General features: G+C 43.7%; 1 protein-coding gene across 6 annotated transcripts in view; it reads left to right on the top strand.

Annotated features, from left to right (window-relative positions):
- ttc28 (tetratricopeptide repeat domain 28) overlaps positions 1 to 20035 on the top strand; it is a 1212158-nt gene that overhangs the window by 923117 nt on the left and 269006 nt on the right. For all 6 annotated transcript variants that reach the window (XM_072489716.1, XM_072489732.1, XM_072489724.1 and 3 more), the window contains 4 exons: positions 98 to 621; positions 2218 to 2327; positions 5729 to 5858; positions 8450 to 8668. In XM_072489716.1, coding sequence (XP_072345817.1) covers positions 98 to 621; positions 2218 to 2327; positions 5729 to 5858; positions 8450 to 8668 — 983 coding nt within the window. The remainder of the gene's footprint in view (positions 1 to 97; positions 622 to 2217; positions 2328 to 5728; positions 5859 to 8449; positions 8669 to 20035) is intronic.

The raw sequence follows: 20035 nt of genomic DNA on the forward strand, positions 1-20035 counted from the left end.
ATTTCAAAATCCTTGTATAAACTCTTCTATAATCCCAGATGTAGTTTGCAAAGTGTTTGCCATGCTTGGAATAAACTGAATGTGTTTGTTTGCACAGGGCAATGGGGAACTTGCAACAAGCACTGGTGTGCTTTGAAAAGAGGTTGGTGGTAGCCCATGAACTTGGAGAGTCGTCCAACAAAGCGCAAGCATATGGGGAGCTTGGCAGCTTACATAGCCAGCTAGGGAACTACGAACAGGCAATTTCTTGCCTTGAGCGCCAACTAAACATTGCCAGAGAGATGAAGAATCGGATACTGGAGAGCGATGCCGCCTGTGGTCTCGGCGGTGTTTACCAGCAGATGACAGAATATGAAACTTCACTACAGTACCATCAGCTCGATTTAGAGATTGCGGAGGAAACCAATAACCCTACATGTCAGGGTCGTGCCTATGGGAACCTGGGATTGACTTACGAATCTTTGGGAAATTATGAACGAGCTGTAATGTATCAGGAGCAGCACCTGAGTATTGCTGCCCAGATGAATGACTTGGTGGCTAAAACTATTGCATACAGCAGCTTAGGGAGAACACACCATGCCTTACAGAACTACTCGCAGGCAGTCATGTATTTACAGGAAGGTATGTGCTTCATTGCATCAATATACTGTGGTTTATGATGTTTAACATCTCTCTTCTTTTTCCCAAGACACTATTAAACTATGATATTTGAGGCAACACCCATTGATTTTAACATTACTGTCACTGAAGAAACCATGCAAAACTCTCTATTCTCTAAACAAGTATTCCCATTCTCTCCCCTCATCTAGTGGTGCACTCAGGCAGACTGTCTGTTTCCATAGCTAGTAATTCCCAGAGCAGGTTCCTAGTCTGTTGCCAAGGGCTTATAGCTTATGGGGCGCCCTCCATATCAAGCATGGCTGACCAGGCGTCTCTCCCGCTCTGACCGTTAGCCATTGCCGTGTTGGAAGGGTTTGAAGGATGACACTCAATCTGTTTGATCTTGTTCTGAACGCAGCTTCCTCGGCCACCAAGTCCTGGGGTGGGACTTGAATCTGGAACTTCTGGCTCCGAGGCAGGGACACCAACACTGAGCAACAAGACCTCCAAACCATTAGTGACTCAACAAATAAAGCACAGATTAGGTGCAATTTAGAGTAAAGTACTCTCCACACTGGCCTTGGATTCACCAAAGCCTTTTGGCACATTTACGGAGGTATTGTAGTGCCGATGTGATTTGTGAGGACATTTTCACATAACTGATCAATGCCAGTTTTTCGCTGAGGCAGCAGCATGCACAACTTCCCTTGATGGTCTCTGCTGTTTCCAAGGTACATCCATGAGAACCCTCTGATATTCACTTGCATAGCTCCACATTCCCACACAAAACTTTCACACTGGTTTCCGTTGTGCATGCTACATTACGAGCTCATCAATTCATCACTCGGTTGGCTAGGTCTTCTTGGACGTCACGGCCTGGCTCCATCTGGCATCTGTTTCCTCTGGGATGGTCTGCAGATGATCTTTGGCAAGGTTGTAGTTCCACTCTTTGCCAGACCTGTTTCTTTCTTCTATAGACCCCTCTGTGAAAAAGGAAATTCTTTTGGGATGTTGCAAATAGGTTGAAATAGCGATGTCATTGCTCGGGTGAGATAGCCTGAGCTCAATTTAATAGCCTTCAGAAACTGAAACATTTAACCAAAATGTCTGAACTATTTAAAATATGTCAATATCGCCGAAAAAACCCATTTCATCGAAGCTTTTCATCTTGCTTGGATCAGGACAATTCACAAGACGACCAATGTCAGGGGAACAACAACCGTATATTGTCTGAGAAGACAACCCCTGACGTTGGTCTTCTTGTGAATTGTCCTGATGAGTGCAAGATGAAAAGTTTCATCAAAATGTATTTTTTCAGCAAGTTCTGTACTACCAAACGACTATTCAAAATTTCAGTTGTGTTATGTTCCTCGACAGGAGCCAGTTTAGGTTCCCCTTGTTCTCTTCATTGCATAATGCTCAAAAACGTTAATGTGAATTGTTACAGAAATGTAAACCTTTGATTTTCTTTCATGTATGAATTTACCCTGGTGCGATTGTGACATATTTTAAAATCAGCTTTCTATTGTAATTCCTAACGCTATTTAAATTTTTCCACTAGTACTTGGGGTAAGTGCCTTGGTGGTGTCTCATGTGGGCTTTATCTTTGTTGCTCAGGACTGAGGCTGGCAGAGCAGCTTGGCCGCAGAGAAGAGGAGGCTAAAATAAGACATCGACTGGGACTTTCGCTGTGGGTCAGTAGAAACCTCGATGAAGCACAACACCAGGTACCTGACACCGAGAGAATCAAATCAAACAAGTGCCTTGCAGCAAAGATGGTCTATTCGTTTGAGTGTTATTTTTTGAGAAGTCCCCGATTACCCTTCATTTCTATCTTTTGTTACTTTGTAAAAAAAAGCTGGTAAAATTTAATCAAAAGTTAATGTCTAGTGGAAATAAGAAGAGGAAAGTCCAGTGCTCCAAAAAACTAATAAAATGTTTGTGCCCATTTATTATTGCTCAGTCACATCTCATGCTCAAGTGGTTTTAGAAGACTTACAAATTGTATTCTGTTTATTTAATGATACAGGATAAAAGCACTATAGATAACATCAGGCACAATCTGCTCAAAGCACCATGCAAATCTCATAAAGCTCACAACAATCTTTAAGATGCCCAGAAATTGTGGTTGTGGTGGTGGGTTACAGGTCACTCGGGGTGTCTGAGTTGCTGTGGCAACATGCACTTTAACATGTTGGATAGTGATGGCGGATGCTTCTTTCTTTGCATCTGTCTTTGCATCATATAGCTGACCATAAAATCATAGAATCCCTACAGTGCAGAAGGAATCCTTTTGGGCCAATTGAGTCTGCACCCACCCTCCAAAAGAGGACTATTAAGGCCCACTCCCCTGCCCTATGCCCGTAACCTAACCAACACACCTTTGGACCAACCGGCCAAATTATCATGGCCAGTCCACCTAACTGTACATCTTTGGACTGTGGGAGGAAACCGGAGCACCCAGAGGAAACCCACGTAGACACGGGGAGAATGTGCCAACTTCGCACAGTCACCCAAGGGTGGAATTGAACCCAAATTCCTGGCACTGTGAGGCAGCAGTGCTACCCACTGCGAATCTCTCTAGCTCAGTTGGAAGGGTTTGTTGGTTCAACCAGTTTAGCCACATTATGAACACACCTTCCTCGCCCATCAAGTCCTGGGATGGGACTCGAATCCAGAGCCTTTGGACTCAGAGGTAGTGCTATCCACTGTGCCACAAGACCTCCAATCAGGAAATTGTACTGATTAACAAATCAGGTGAAAATCAGTTAAAAATTAGTGAAGAATAATTCTGACAAAAACTAAGAATTGTGTTCATATTCCAGTAATGTCCTTTTGGATTTGAGTAAATAATTCCTTTGGCACAGTGCAACCTTGAGTTAAAGGAAGGACACAGTAAGGAGATTCACCTGATGAAGGAGCTGTGCTCCGAAAGCTAGTGATTCGAAACAAACCTATTGGGCTTTAACCTGGTGTTGTAAGACTTCTTACAGTGCCCACCCCAGTCCAACGCCGGCATCTCCACATCTTGAAGGAAGGAAGAATACTTTCAGGAATAATTCATGATACTCCCCAGTGCTGATGGTTGCGTGAAGCAATCAGCTTATGCAAGTAATACCACTGGAAATATTTTGCAAGTGCTTCAAGTAGCAACTGTACACAGCAAGTGATTACTGTATATTTAGAGAGGAGTGGAGTCAGATTCATTTATTTGAATGGGTTATTTGATGTTATAAAGAGCAATGAGGTTTGATACATTGGTACTGCAGTACACCGGGTGTTGCAATGTGCAGTACACTGCAGGTTTAGTTCAGCTGGCTGGACAGCTGGTTTGTGATGCAGACGGTGGCCAACAGCTCGGGTTTAATTCCCGTGCTGGCTGAGGTTATTCATGAAGGCCCCGTCTTCTCAACTTTGCCCCTCGCTTGAGGTGTGGTGATCCTCAGGTTAAATCACCGCCAGTCAACTCTCCCCCCAAAGGGAAAAGCAGCCTATGGCCATCTGGGACTATGGCGACTTTACTTTTACACGGCACAGAATCAATATATAATTCACAGGATGTGCAGCACTCTGCATGGAATAAATTGCAGCTCACAGGTTGTGCATTATGCCCTTTTGGATACTGATGAGGGGGATGGACCATCAGACGACAGTCGCAGCAGTAGCCAGAGTGGTGGCACCATGGCTGGCCCTGCTGTACAGAGGAGGGGGAGGGTGGGGAAGCATAATACAGCAATACTAATTGGGGATTCAATAGTCAGGGGCACAGATAGGTGCTTCTGTGGTCGCAAAAGAGACTCCAGGATGGTGTGTTGCCTCCCTGGTGCCAGGGTCATGGATGTCTCTGAGCGGGTACAGGACATCCTGAAACAGGAAGACAAGCAGGCAGATATCATTATCCACATTGGTACAAATGACATAGGCAAAAAGAGTAGCAAGGTCCTGCAAAGACATTACAGGGAGTTAGGTAGCAAGCTAAAAATCAGGACCTCTAGGGTAGACATTTCAGCATTACTCCCCATGCCATGTGCTACTGAGGCTAGGAACAGAGAAATACTACAGTTGAACACGTATCTAAAGAGTGGTGTAGGGGGGAGGGCTTCAGATATGTAGATCATTGGGATGTCTTTTAGGTTTGCTAATGTGGTTCAGCAGGGTTTAAACTAGTACGGCGGGGTGTGGGAACCCGAGGGACTGGCACAGTAGGCCACCAAGTGTAGAGACTGGGGAAAAGCTTGAGACAAAGACAAATATAGCTAAGAGGGAGTGCAGGCAGTAGGAAGTCGCTAATTTCAGTGGGTCTGGAGGTCTGCGGTGCGTTTGCTTCAATGCAAGAAGTATAACAGGCAAGGCAGATGAACATAGAGCTTGGATTAATGTGGGGAATTATGATATTGTTGCTATTACAGAGACATGGTTAAAGGAGGGACAGGACTGGCAGCTTAGCATTCTGGGATATTGATGTTTTAGACAAGACAGAGGGGGTAGCAGAAAGGGTGGGGGAGTTGCATTACTGGTTGGACTTGGTGGACCGAAGGGCCAGTTCCTGGGCTGTAATGTTCTTTAGTACTCTGTGAAGTCAATGTGCAATACACAAATGGATTGCTTGTGTTCCATACTCACAAAGCTGTTGAGCAAAGATTTGCCACTATTGGAAGGAAAATAAAACCATAGCAGTGGCCCATTTCAGATTAGACTTTTGCACTTACAAATAGTCTCTTACAAAGCAGCAGTGAAAGCGGTCTTGGAAAATTATACTTAACTGGAGAATTAAAGTTAGCATAGCGGAGGCCCAAAAGAGGGAAGAAGGTAATTACAAAAAACATTGGAATGTAATTGAGATTTTTATGTCAAAATAGTGAAATACGTAACCTGTAAGCAAATATTGCTTCTATTTTATGATGCGCATGCAGTAATGGACATGGTGATACTGACATCAAACATTAGAAATCTTGGCTTAGGGACTCCCAAGAGTCACTCTGCGCAGTGCTGAACAAGTTGGGTTCATAATTACTTCATGAAACAAGCTTGCTTGTCCACTCCACTGAAGGCTGTTCTGATGCACAAAACATTGCATGTGATGGATTATTTATAATATTCATTAAAGTAAATTTCCTTTCCTTTCCAGCTTTACAGAGCATCTGCCTTATTTGAAAATATCCGTCATGAAGCACAGCATAGCACTGATTATAAACTTTCACTGTTTGACCTTCAAACGTCCTCCTACCAAGCTCTACAGCGTGTTTTGGTCAGCCTGGGTAAGCAGAGTTCCAGGGCCGGACAATTGGATGAGTTTCGTCAATCCCTGACACACAAGCAGAAGTCATTCTTTTTCTCCCAGCCAACTTTTCTTTCATAGAATCCCTACACCGTCAAAAGGAGGCCATTTGGACCATTGAGTCTGTACCGACCCTCCAAAGGAGCACTCTAAGTAGGCACACTCCCTCACACTATCCCTGCGACCCAACCTAATCTTTGAACACTAAGGGGCAATTTAGCTTGGCCAATCCACCTAACCCGCACATCTTTGGACTGTGGGAGGAAACCGGAGCACCCGGAGGAAACCCACGCAGACACGGTGAGAACATGCAAACTCCACACAGACAGTCATCCAAGGCCGGAATTGTACCCAGGCCCCTGCCGTGTGAGCCAGCAACGCTAACCACTGTGTCACTCTGCTGCCATTTTCTGCTTTACAGGGCAGCATGGTGGCGCAGTGGGTTAGTCCTGTTGCCTCATGGCGCCGAGGTCCCAGGTTCGACCCCGGCTCTGGGTCACTGTCCGTGTGGAGTTTGCACATTCTCTCCGTGTTTGCGTGGGTTTCACCCCCACAACCCAAAGCTGAGTAAGCTAGGTGGATTGGACACACTAAATTGCCCCTTAATTGGAAAAAAATGAATTGGGTACACTAAATTTATATTAAAAGAAAAAAAATTCTGCTTTACCTTTCTTCTCAGGCAACAGCTAACAGCTGGGTAAGAGGGAGGGTAACTGATCGGTGGCTTGAGTCATAAAGGTCTACAGCAGAAAAGGCCTTTCAGCCCATCGCATCTGCGCTGTTCAAAAACAACAACCTAAGTATTCTAATCCCATTTGCCAGCACTTGACCCATAGTCTTGTGTGCCTTGACATCGCAAGTGCACATCTAAATGCTATGAGGGTCTCTGCCTCCACCACCCTTTCAGGCAGCGAGTTCCAGACTCCCATCACCCTCTGGGTGAAAAGTCTTCACCGCACATCCCCTCTAAACCTCCTGCCCCTGACCTTAAATCAGTGCCCCCTGGTCATCGATCCCTCCACCAAGTGGAAAAAATTCTTCCTGTCTACTCTATCTATGCCCTCATAATGTTATACATCTCAATCTTGTACCCCCTCAGTCTCCTCTGCTCCAAGGGAAACAACCCCAGTCTATCCAATCTCTCTTCATAACTAAAACTCTCCAGCCCAGGCAATGCCCTCCACACCCTTTCCAGTGCTATCACATTCCTCCTATAATGTGGATTCCAGAACTGCACACAATACTCTAGCTGTACTCTAACCAATATTTTATACAGTTCCAGCATAACCCCCCTGCTGTTAAACTCTATGCCTTGGCTAATAAAGTCAAGTATATCATGCCTTTTTAACCACTTTATCCACCTGCCCTCCTACCTCAAGGGATTGGTGTACATGCACACCAAGGTCCCTCTGGTCCTCGTTGTTTCCCAGGGTCCTGCGTTTATCATGTATTCCCTTGCCTTGTTTGACCTGCCCAAGTGCATCACCTCACATTTATCTGGATTGCCCTTGTTGGGATCAGCGCAGTGCTCCCTAGAATTTTCTCTTCCGCCCAATAAGGAAGCATTAATCAGCACTGAACTGTTACGCTGCAGACGGATGCCATTTGCCCCATTTTTTTCTGCACCAGCAAATCCACATAACACTCTGTGTCACCATGATGTGATAGCTACACTGTAGGGCTCCGCTGTGCTATCCTTGTTAAGAACTTTCTGGGAAGGAAAACCACTAAAATAAATTAATCTGGTCCTTCATTCAACATGGCACGTGGGACCTTTATTAGTGCAGATTGGCTGTCATTACAGCCTCTATGCGACGATGATTACACTTCAAATGCAGTTATTTTCCAGTAAAGCACCTTTGGAGGCCCCGAGGTTTGTGAAACCCACTTTGTAAATGCAGATCTTTTTTCTTTAATTGGCCACCGTACTCTGATACAGTGCTGTGCATAAATAAAAAATGTCATTTTTATACAATACAAGATTCTCAGGAGTTTAGGGTAAGTACGAGGAGCTTAACCATGTATCCAAAATTCTATACCTGACCTGATAATATTTTAGTTTGAAACAAAATGTCATTATCACCGTGATGGCATTTGAATTCAACAAATAAAATATTGTTTGCAAAATTTCATGTAACTGTTTGTCCAAATATAAATGGATTTTGCAGTTCTTTGCAATTTTGAGACAACCAAAGTAATACTAGCAGTGGATCAACATAAGGTGACTGTAATTTATGATATTAATTAGGTAATATATAATCTGGGAATCTCAAACTAAAGATATTCATTTAATAGTGAATTTAATGGTGAATGCACTTTGCACTTACAATTTTTACTAATTTTGTAGTATGTATTTACGTAGACAATTGCGTGTATAGAATTGAGAGAATCGAGAATGGTGAGGCTATATCAAAAATTCTTACTCGACACGAGGATAATGACCTCGTGCCATATGAAAATTAAGTCCAATGTATTTTTAAGTTAGGTGATAGATATTTTTCATGAATAAATTGAAGGTTGGGCATTCCAGTCTTCCTCACACCTTTTGTTTTTCTATAACCTTGTTGTTAGGTCGTCACGATGAGGCATTGGCAGTCGCAGAGAGAGGAAGAACAAGGGCATTTGCTGATCTCTTAGTAGAAAGGCAAACTGGACAGCAAGAATCTGATCCACTGACTCCAGTCACCATCGACCAGATTCTGGAGGCCATCAATAATCAACGTAGCCTGGTGCTGTACTATTCACAAGCTGCTGGATACCTCTACAGCTGGTTACTAGCACCGGGAGCAGGTATGGACACAAGTTGATGTCTCAAGAATGAAATGTATTCCTCATTTTTCCACTTGGAGTACCCAGTGAATCCACTGATGCCTGCCTTGTCACATAACATTGATCGTGCTGTTATGCGTAACGTGACACTGATTCTTGGCACTGTGGCATTATCTGACACAGGGTTTGGCATATGTTGTCCATATGTATGTTCAAGACCGATTATTTTAAATCTGTCACTGCTAATACCCAATTAGATTATTTGAAGAAGGACAGGAGAGTTCTCTCACTGTCCTGAAAATTGCATATCCTATAAAAAAAATCTCTAAAACAGAGTAACTGTCATTGCTGTTTTTTTGAGTGTTCTATACTCAAATTAGCTGCCGCATTTTCTATGTTGCAACGGTGATGGCAGTTCATAAATTACTTCATTGGTAGTAAAGATCTTTGGGATGTCGTGAGATAATGAAAGGAACTGTGGAAAAGCAAGTTCTTTTCCTTTCTTTTACAAAACATAATAGCGGACCTTATAAAAAGAGCTATTGGCCGGAATTCTCCGGCCATTGGGATTCTTTTTTCCCCACTGGCAGTGTATTTCCTGGTGGAATGGGGTGGCTTCAATAGGGAAATCCCATTGACAAGCGGCGGGAATGGAGAATCCTGCCACCAGCGAACAATGCTGAGAAACATGTGACTGGGGAACCGGAACACCGCCCCCCTCCCCATTGACTGCAACAGCAAGGATGTAATGCTGAACCATTGTAAAGCTCTGGTCAGGCCTCAGCTAGAGTATTGCATCCAGTTCTGGTCACCACTCTTGAGGAAGGATGTGAGGTTGTTGATGGTGTGCAGAGAAGACTTATCGGAATGGCTCCAAGATAGTTGGGATTTTAGCAACAAGGTTGGGTTGGAGAATTTGGAGTTGTTCCCCATGGAGGAAAGAAAATTGAAAGGAGATTTGATCGAGGCTTACAAGATTATGGCAGGTTTCGATAAGGTAGACAAAGAAAAGTTGTTTCTATTCTTTAATATTGCGAAGCTCATGGACACAAATGAAAGGATTTGGGCAAGTGATGCACAGGGTATGTGAGGAAGAACATTCTTTTACACTGCGAGTGGCAATGACCGGCTCGCTGCCTACGAGGGTGTTGGAAGCGGAGACATTAATGATTTCAAAAGGAAATTGTATGAGCAATAAATATACAGGGCTATGGAGATAAAGCAGGGGAATGGGACAGACTGGATTGCTGTAGAGCAAGTTGGTATGGACTCGATGGGCCGAATGGCCTCTCTTGGTGTCATAATGACTCTACAGGGTGAATTCTAGTAGGGTGCCGACCAAATATTTGACTGCGCTGCAGCGATATTACACTGGGTGTGACCTTCATCGGTCAGAGTTGGACTAACACCCCTTTGGAGAGCAAGCCCTGCCATAGGGAGCTGGTGGCCAATCTGATTGACTGGCAGCTCTGTAGTCCCAGGAGAGGAGACAGTAGTGACCACTGCTGAGACTACAGTTTCAAAGAATAAGAGAAGATGCTACTCAGTTTGAGCAGCGGTGGAACAGATTAGCAAGGCCAAGGCTCCATGGTAAGTTAGATGGGAGGGGGGGTATAAACTTGGATAGGGTGTCGGGTCTTGTGATTTGCATCTCCTGGCCTTTAGCAGATCCCTCAAAGAAAGTACCCCCCCCCCCCTTCAGTTCCTGCCCAACAGCCTGCACAGTCAAAGCTGAATGGCTGCTCGCCATTCCCTCACCTTGCCCTGCAGACTGAAAAGTTACAGCAGAGGTGGATTGAGGTCCTTAATTGGGCATTAATTGGCCATTTAAAGGCCTCAATAGGCCTAACAGAAGGCTGTCTGCCTGATATCTTGCTGCCATCTTGATATGGGGGGGGGGGGGGGGGCATCTACTTAATTTTATGAGCTCTCCGAATTTCAAATACCCCGGAGTGGGGGAGGGGGAGTAGAGGTGGGAAGGGCTGTAAAAGTCAGTTCCACCATCTTTTTGACTATAATCAGATGATTTAATCATGGGTCCGATTTTAACTCTATATGAGTGAATGGATTTTGAGTAAGTTGAAATATTTCCAAATATGTCAAAACATTTCCTTGAAGCTATGATAGTATTGAAACAAAAGTTATTATTCTGGCTCTTTTCTCTCACCAGATAATTATTAAAATATATTCCATGAATACAACCGTACTTTAAAGCTAGTAGTAATTTGCATATTATTATTTATGGCACATATAGGGTGCGATCCAATGGCCACGTTGTGCTTGAAAAGCAGTGTGGCTGATAGAAACCGGGAGACGCCACTCCCGAGGTTTACCCGGATCGCAACTCCAAGGTGCCAAGCTGGCATTTTGCGTGCGCATGCATGTGTGATCAGGCTGGGGACCCTCCCATAGTGCGTTCGGACTGGGGGAGGGTCGGGGTTCGCTTCGGCTGCCTCGGAGATGGGACGCCATTTTTAAATGGCGGCCCGATCTCTCGCTACTCTGAGAAGTTCCTGCAAGCGGAGTTCTTCAATGTACAAAACGGGGCTATGTGCGGCCTCGGCACGGGTTCCCCGCTGAGGCCCTTCTCCAGCGTGAGTCACATTGTATAGCCATGTGTTTCTCAGTGCTGCAAGCACCAGGAAACTCGCAGATAAACGCGTTCGCTATGGGACTTTGTTCCCAATTAGTTGAATCGCGCTCATAAAGGTAACAGATACTTTTAAACACTTAACTTTCAATTCACATTTACGTGTCCAATTAATCTCCAGCCATTTAAGGTGTTTCAATGACAGGTTACCTTGTTTGAATGAGGAAAATAGTGCAAATGGGGTGTAACAACAAATGGGCCAAAGTTGATGCAATTTAAGCCAGAAAGGCAATTAGATACATCAGGATTTTCCATTCATTTCATTTCACTGTTAGACTATATAATAGACAATGCTACACTACATAGTCAAATGCAGGAAATGAGGTCAATTAATTCTATGATTCATTTCCTTTGTCGTGATTAGCTCAGTGGATATTCTGCAACAGATACTGAATTCATTTCAATGCGGGACCTTACTTAGTTTCATTTCAAGAAAGAGTTAACGGTTTATTAAAACGTGTTTGAAGTGTGTGGCCATCAAACTCTCTTCTAAACATTGATTTGTAGAATGGGTTTTTACTGTGTTGAAAGAGATAACCTTCAGAATGCATTATTGTGCAGCTTCTATGCAACGATTGCTAGCAAGCAATAAGCCCCAGATGTGGATGTGTGAAACTGTGTTAGGTACTACATTTATTGCACTTAATCAGGGTCGGTGTTGGAATATGTGTGTCTCAGAATAGGAAATCAGCACAACTGCTGGAAATAGTAAAAAAAATAACTTCAACATAGTCCATAGGCAAGGAATATTGGAGGCGATCTAACGGAAAGGTTTCTTAGTGTGGTAGTGAGTGAGAATTGTCGGGTGCTTCCCGGCGTCCGACCGGCGAGACCAAGTCGGGCCGGTAACAATGCCCCATGGGCTTCATGTTGGAAAGGACTGTCACGCCAGCTGATACGCCTGGACTGCGCCCAGCAGCTCCCCGCTAACGAGGGGGAGCAGCTCTTAAACCGATCCCGCAGAGCAAACCCCAGACAGCATAGAGAAATGCCATTGTGCAGACCCGCTCCACAATTCTGAGATGCTGACCTGGCCAGACTGAAGGAAGCGATGGAGTCCAGATGGGATACCCTGTTCCCCCGAGGGGGGTCGGAGGGTCAGGCACAGGGCAGCCAGCGCCGCCACGGTCAGAGGGTGTTAAAGTGACTTTCATCATATTAACACAGATGGGGCTCTGCCTTTGGGGTGTTCAGTGGGGTAGACCGGTAGCAGCTGAAGTTGTCCCTGGTATGGGTATACCCACAATCCAGGGGATGCCATGTTGGATCTGCGGGAGCTAAGCCCCTTACCCCCCCAGCCCAGGGGAAATCCCCACCCCGGGCATTGGAGCAGCAGTCCCGATGCCCTCAGGCTGACTGCCCGATTTGGAAGATGGCTACTTACCTCCTCCGATCCCCACAGCAGCCATTGCGCCAGCTTCCCGTTTTTAAATAGGTGTGCTAAAGCGCGCCCACATGACCGCTCGCTGCGGAGCTGGTTAGATCATGGGAGGCCATTGGATAGTGGGTCCTTCCCGTTATCGATATGGAGATTGGCCTTAATTGGTGATTATTGTTTTTTCGTTGCGGCAGGATCTGGGTCTCGCCAACGGGGAGCAGGCCGTTTAGATCGGAAACCGATCAGCGCCCGACGCACTTCCTGATTTAGGACTCTTCCGCGATCTAACCGGCGCGCACAGATTTGTGCTCAGTGCAGCTGTTTGATCGCACCTATTGTCTCTGTTGATTTTGTTTGACACTTTTAATACCTTCTCCCATTATTTTTGAAGTAGAATTGAACTCTGTAAACGTGATAAATAGTCATAACTATCTCACCAGCACCAGTAACTAATACCTCACAACACTGCAGTGTTGGGTAACAAATATAACATTGTTCTCCATAAGTCTCAATCACTTGGCTTCTATCTTGTGTTAAGTATTGACAAGACATGGATAAGTGAAGTATGGCAGGATTTTTGTAATCCAACGTGAAATAAGTCACCAGAAAAGATCACTGAGGATGACAGCATTGACAGGTTTAAGAGACAATTTGATGAATGTCTAGAAAGAGAAGGGATTAAGACATATGGGGTTAGAATGTGCACAAGGGTTTAAGGAATCATTATCTCAAAAGCTAATAGGTTGAAACTCTGGTGAAATGGCATAAATGCATTTTCCCCATTTCTCTAGGATTTCCACCCATGTTATGGTGACAGAAGAGATGACCCCTGTGGAAATTCAATTAAAAAAATTTGGAATTAAAAGTCAAATGATGACCTTGAAACTATTGTCAATTGACATAAAAACCCATCTGATTCACTGATGTCCTTTAGGGAAGAAAATCTGTCGTCCTTATCTGGACTGGCCGAGATATGACTCCAGAGTTTGACTATCAAAAATGTCCTCTGAAATCCACTCAGTCCATGGGTCACTAGGGGTGGGCAATAAATGCTGGCCCAGCCAGCAATGCCCATATGCCACTAATGATTTTTTTCAAAAATACAACCCCTTCGCTAATAGATAGGGCTGGTGAACCTCTAGCAATGGAGGCAGACTTGTTCCTAAAACATACTTACGTATTTCTGTGCACAGTCATATGTAATTACTTCAGATGCATATAATTGGCCCCATTTTTTGTTATCTATTGTCCATATATTTTTCCTGGATGAGCCAAACATTACCAAATGGGTGAATTGTCGTATATTACCCAGCATATGCCGTGCACTGTTGCACTGGGACTCAGAGGAGAGTGGGGGCAGCAAAAATGATGTGGATCATAGTGTAGCAGTGCAGACGCTGATTCAGTATAAATGTGGTTGCTGCTGCAACCCACTGGAGACTGTAGAGGTCTAAGCACTTCATTCCTATCCTAATGAGAAAATAGGTTAGGCAGCATTCTTTGTATGATGTGGGAATGAGTTCTGCTCTAACACATCACACTCAAAACTGTTTTGCACCAGACAATGAACTGACTTAATGCAAAAAATTGCGTAGAGTTTGGCAAATTAAATTGCAGTAAATATAGCCTCTTAAAATCTGATTCATTTTATGTTTGCAAATCTCAACCAAAATCAGAGGAGTTCCTTAAAATTCCCTTTGCACAGCAATATGCCTCCTGTAAGTGATTCCGTTCACTAATACTTGGTCATAGTTCTTCAGAACATAATGGAAACCACCCTTCCTTCGTGTGCATATTATATATTTTATTCCTGTACCATCCATCAGGGCCTCTGCAGCATTGGCGATGAAGGCATACCTGGGGTAGGATTAATACTACCTCCCATTTTCCCTCTTTTTTCCCTTGGAGAGGCTGGCATCCCTGCTTGGTAGTTCCATCTGTTGGAAAAACGGAGACTGCAGATTTACCACAGCGATAAACTGCAGTGCACTGCAGCGCCAGATTCAAATCTTTAAATGGGAATCAATCTCTGAGGCAGGAAATGTGTCCCTTCTACCCAATTCCTACCATCTGGATTTCTTCCCCCTCTCTACAGTCTGCATTAAAATTCAGCTCTGATTAATGAGATGAAAGTCTCCTCCATTTATAACTTGTAAGAGTTCAATATGAAATGAAATTGTGTAGTCTCAGCCTGGTGGCCCATGCCTTGAAACCCCCGCCCCTCCGATGTTTCGCACAAGTTGGCCCAAAATCCCACATTGTTTTTGTTGTTTGAATCAGAGGGCCCGATTGGGGCAGGAACTGTTTATGCCGGTTTACTGTCCGGAAAGTAAAGTACATATAAATTTCCACCTCTCGAGTCATCATGCATTTCACTAATGTATATTAAAATGAGGGTCACTGCTGCTGCAGCCCAGAATTTCCTATATTTGTGCTGGCAATGCACAAGGGGTTGGTTAGAATGGGAAATATAAGGCGCAGCTGTTTCCAGAATCAGCTCAGACCAGCTGAAGTAAGGAGTTTTTTTGAGTGTGATGGCTGGTGAAAGTTTGAATTACTGCAGTCGGGAACAACCTTTTTGGAGCAATTCATTTTTTTGGCATTGAGCCTAGACAGTCTTGAACTTGTTCCTGACTGCCTGCTTGACTCTACGGAGAGGTTTTGATAACCCCCCTGTTATACGTTTTAGTTACCGTTGTATGAAGAGCCAGAAGTCCTGTTCCTTTTCACCAAACACCATTTATTTCACTTCCACAGCCTCTGCTCAGTACTCCAACAACACACCACCTGACACAAGGCCACCTGAAGCCCCTTTACATATCAGTGTCAATCATTGGATACTTAACATAAATGAGACAACTAATTGCAATGTCTCTTAATGCATTACTTAACAGTCTCCCCTTCCTTGGAGAAAAAAAAAATAATTAGATGAAAACAAAATTTTAAGAAACTCAAAAACACATACGCAATTTCCCCCCTTCTTTTTCTTTTCAAAACTTTTTTTTTTAAGAAAAAAAAAATCACAGCAACAGGCGCCCTTCATTAACAATATCCAAAAGTTACATTTCTGTCAATATCGGAGATATATAAAAGGCCATATCCACCGCCTCTACAAAGCTTAACGTCTCAGCAGCCAAAGTGCTTTCGACCACTTTCCTTATTTTCTTTGTTTCCCACACAAGAGGACAACATTTACCATTGTTCCCCAAAGGAAAAGTATGAAACCTCCTGTGCTTGATTTCCACAGGACGCATCACTATAAACTATGAATTTCATGTGCCTAAGGTCACCTAAAAACCAGGGGCCTCGAAACACACTCCTGCAATTTTAGTTTGGCCAATGCTTTATTTGCTCTTATGTCTTCCACTTTGGGATCATTCATTTTTGTACTCAATTCTAAGACATCAAAACTCATGTCCGGTCTAGTCTGTCTACCTAACCAATTCAGTTGCCCAATTAAACTTTGCAGTTGCTCTTTTTCCATCTTTGAAACCTTGCATCTTTTTGTGAAAACCCGGCCACGACTAATTGCTATTGGGCTGATGCTTTCCAAATAAGATTGCTGACGTAAAGTTGCCCCTAACCTAGTCTGTCCGATTTCCAGTCCAATATATTTAAATGCAATGGAAGCCTGACTTCCAACCCTGAATTCTTTCCTCAAACCAGAGATTACAAAAGCTTCAAAATCACTAGTCCCACCCCACAAAAATTATTTGACATGCATCATAAAGATGCCAGAAAGGTTCCCTTTATAGTGCCAGTAAAACATTACCGGATCTACTTTAAACTGGTAACAGCCTAACTTTAACAAAACTGACCTTACCGAAAAATACCAGACTCTAGATGCAACATTTAAACCACATACACATTTGTTCAACTTCCAGAGTACCCCTTCTGTGTTAGCTGCTTCTTTAGGAGGACGGAGAAAAATGTCTCTCTGGAGCTGATGCCCCTGCAAGAAGGCAGCTTTCATATCTATAGATTTGCATTCCTATGCCTTTGTGGCTAATAGAGCCAAGAAGATCTTTAAAATAACCTTTCCTGCTGTAGGTGAATCTACCCTTAAATCCTGATCTTCTAAGCTTTCTTCAAATCCCCTTGCCACAAGCCTGGCCTTTGCCTTATAAGTTCCATCCAGAAGAACCTTTCCGTGCAAATCCATCTGTGGGATAGAACTCTTTGTCCCCTATCCGGTACTTCCGTGTATATCCAAAATTCACTCCAATTATACAGTTCTTGCTGTTTAGCATCTTTGATAACTTTTCATATAATTTATTTGAAGCCACCAAAACCTCACGTGCATGTGGGCTTCTACTCCTATTAGTATTCGTAGTCTTACCCATGTTCTGAGACCTTGATAAACTACGTCCCTTCTTCCGCCTGGTAACCTGTTCTATACTGCTACTGCTTGATCTTTCCTATCTGCTGTGGGATGTCCTTTCAAAATTCTCGACCTTTTCCTGCAGACCTGTTCACTAACCGATGTACTATCTGAACTGGCACTGCGTTTCTGTGACCTCCATTTTTGAACTTTGTGTTCCCAATCCGTTGTCTTAACTCCCTCCTCTGAATGCTGTACATTCAACCAATGATTATACTTTCCAGTGGCCTTCCCTGCTCTAATAACAGTTGCATCCTTCCATTGACTAGACCCTTCAGGCAAGTATGTCACCTTTGTACCAACTTTTGGTAGTTGTCCTTTCGGAAAAATGGCCTTATCCCAGATCTTAAGGTCCACAGCCACAGTGTCGTTAAAATCCCTGGTCAAAGGTAGGGTTACTATCGGTCATGCTGGTGTCCTTCTGTATTTCCTACAAACTTCACAGCAATCACTAACCTGTTCTATCAGTTTAGTATAGTCTTCATCTCTTACCCCTGCATCCTTTAACAAATTTTTCAGCCTCCGAGGAGACGGATGTGCAAATTGCCTATGCAGTTTTAATACAACAAGCTTTTTATCAGCGGAAGTCCCATTTTCAACTGCCATTAACCCATCCTTAACACATCCATAATACTGAAATATTATTTGTCAGTAATGGAATACAATAGTGTCCCGACTGTGAAAATTGTAAGTCCACCGTCTTTCCAAAAACTGTTGCCTTATCCTGTTCCATATCCAGTTTCATGTGTGCTTTCTTCATCGACGGTCTGCTCAGAAGCAAAGGTATCTCACTTGATACAACATCCGTGCTAATGAAATGATTCACTCCGGCAATATTGCAAGGGATCACCACTGTTTTCACCGACTTCAGAATATTATCATCCCCAAACCTGAAACTTGTGGAACTTTCAAATTCCTTAACCTTGTTCCGACTTTCAGCATTCAAGGAGTCCAGGTAACATTTTAACCAGTCAATTCCACACACAGTAGATGTGCAGCCACTGTCCAATGCAGCACAATTTAAATATTCTGCAACCAACACCCTCATTACCGGCGTAAAACCGCTTGTCAATAGGACAATGTCTTCTCTCTGAACACTATCTTTTTCCTCTTCTGACTCTTCCGCGTCATGTGTCGCTTCAAACACTCTATCGTAACGTTTTGGACAGTTGAAGACATAATGGTATTGAGAGTCACATCGAAAACATTGATTTATCATGCCCCGTGCATTTCTGGGGTTCATCTTCCTATTGTAAGTTCTAACTGGGTTTCTGTCTTCATACTTTCCTTGTGTCGATCTCCTTCTATAGTCTTGGGCCCTGTTCGTAGCCGTACAATTTCGCCATCCTGTTAGTAGTGTATCTTCCATATTCTGCTTTATAGCAGGCTGACCTCTTTGAGTCAACAGAGCCATCGGAATCAAATGTTTCCCCAGAAACTTCTTTAAAGCTTTTATCATCTGATCGAATAAGGTATCCTCATCCGTAAACTGAACTCCTCTCAAAACCAGGAGCCTAGCCATGTAGCTCACTCTAGCACAGTCAAGTAATTTAAAGGCCAACACAGACTGTGGAAATTCCAGGTTGTGTTTCTGCAGCCTTTTATATAGTCTGCCAAATTCCATTATATAGTCTTCCATGGAGAATTCCTCTATTTTCCGGGACTTATCAAATTCCGACCATGCTTCATACGCACTTAACAAGTAATCTTTCTTGTAAATCTTATCCATATATTGTAATAGAGTCTCCAGACCTTCTTCTGAGTCTAACTCTTCCAATTCCAGCTCAAAAAGCACTTTGTTTCGGATTTTACTGTCATAAGGTAGAGAAAGAGCCAATGCCATGCCTTGTTTTCTCTTTCCCAAGGCAGTTACCTTAGTTCACATAACTACTGCACTTCTCCATTGGTCGTACGATTCCCTTTCAGAAAATATGGGGGGATAGTCATATCCAGCCATCTTTATCCTGGGTTCAGCCATGTATTTTTTTTTTTCCTTCTCACTCACTCCTTGGTTTGATCAGGAAAAGTTGTATCTTTCAAACCTTCACATTTGCACAGTAACCATTCTCTGCTACCATTGTTAGACGTTTTAGTTACCGTTGTATGAAGAGTCAGAAGTCCTGTTCCTTTTCACCAAACACCATTTATTTCACTTCCACAGCCTCTGCTCAAAACTCCAACAACACACCACCTGACACAAGGGCCACCTGAAGCCCCTTTACATATCAGTGTCAATCATTGGATACTTAACATAAATGAGACAACTAATTGCAATGTCTCTCAATGCATTACTTAACTCTTAACCCATTACTTAACACACACCCCTCCCCCTCCGACACACAGTGAAAGCCTCTCCGCATAAGAGATGACATTCCCTCTGGAATATTTTTGCAGGCAGTTATCGTGAGGAAGTAGTGCAAGAGGGCACAGAGAAAATGAGGGTGAGGCCTATTTAAGCAGGACAAACCTCAGCTGATGGTTTCCTTCCTCGATATGTAACTGATAGAAGTCCTATAATAACCGTGGGGAGGAGATGTGGATCAGAAGCATGCATGTACCAAAAAGGCAATGGCAAAAGTGTGTGAACTGAAACCGCAAGGTTTTGCTGCAGCTTTAGAAAACCCTGGTAAGACCACTCTTGGAATATTGTGTCCAGTTCTGCTCGCCTCAATATAGGAAGTATGTGGATGCTTTGGAGAGGGTGCAGAGGAGATTTACCAGGATGCTGCTTGGACTGGAGGGCATGTCTTATGAAGAAAGGTTGAGCGATGCTCGGGCTTTTCTCACTGGAGCGAAGAAGGCATAGAAGTGACTTGTTAGAGGGGTACAAGGTGATGAGAGGCATGGATAGAGTGGCTAGCCAGAGACTTTTCCCCAGGGTGGATATGGCTGTCACGAGGGGACATAATTTTAAGGTGATTGGAGGGAGGTATAGGCGAGATGTCAGAGGAAGGTTCTTTACCCAGTGGAGGGTGTGTG

The sequence above is a fragment of the Scyliorhinus torazame genome, chromosome 1, assembly GCF_047496885.1.
Source record: "Scyliorhinus torazame isolate Kashiwa2021f chromosome 1, sScyTor2.1, whole genome shotgun sequence".
NCBI lineage: Eukaryota > Metazoa > Chordata > Chondrichthyes > Carcharhiniformes > Scyliorhinidae > Scyliorhinus > Scyliorhinus torazame.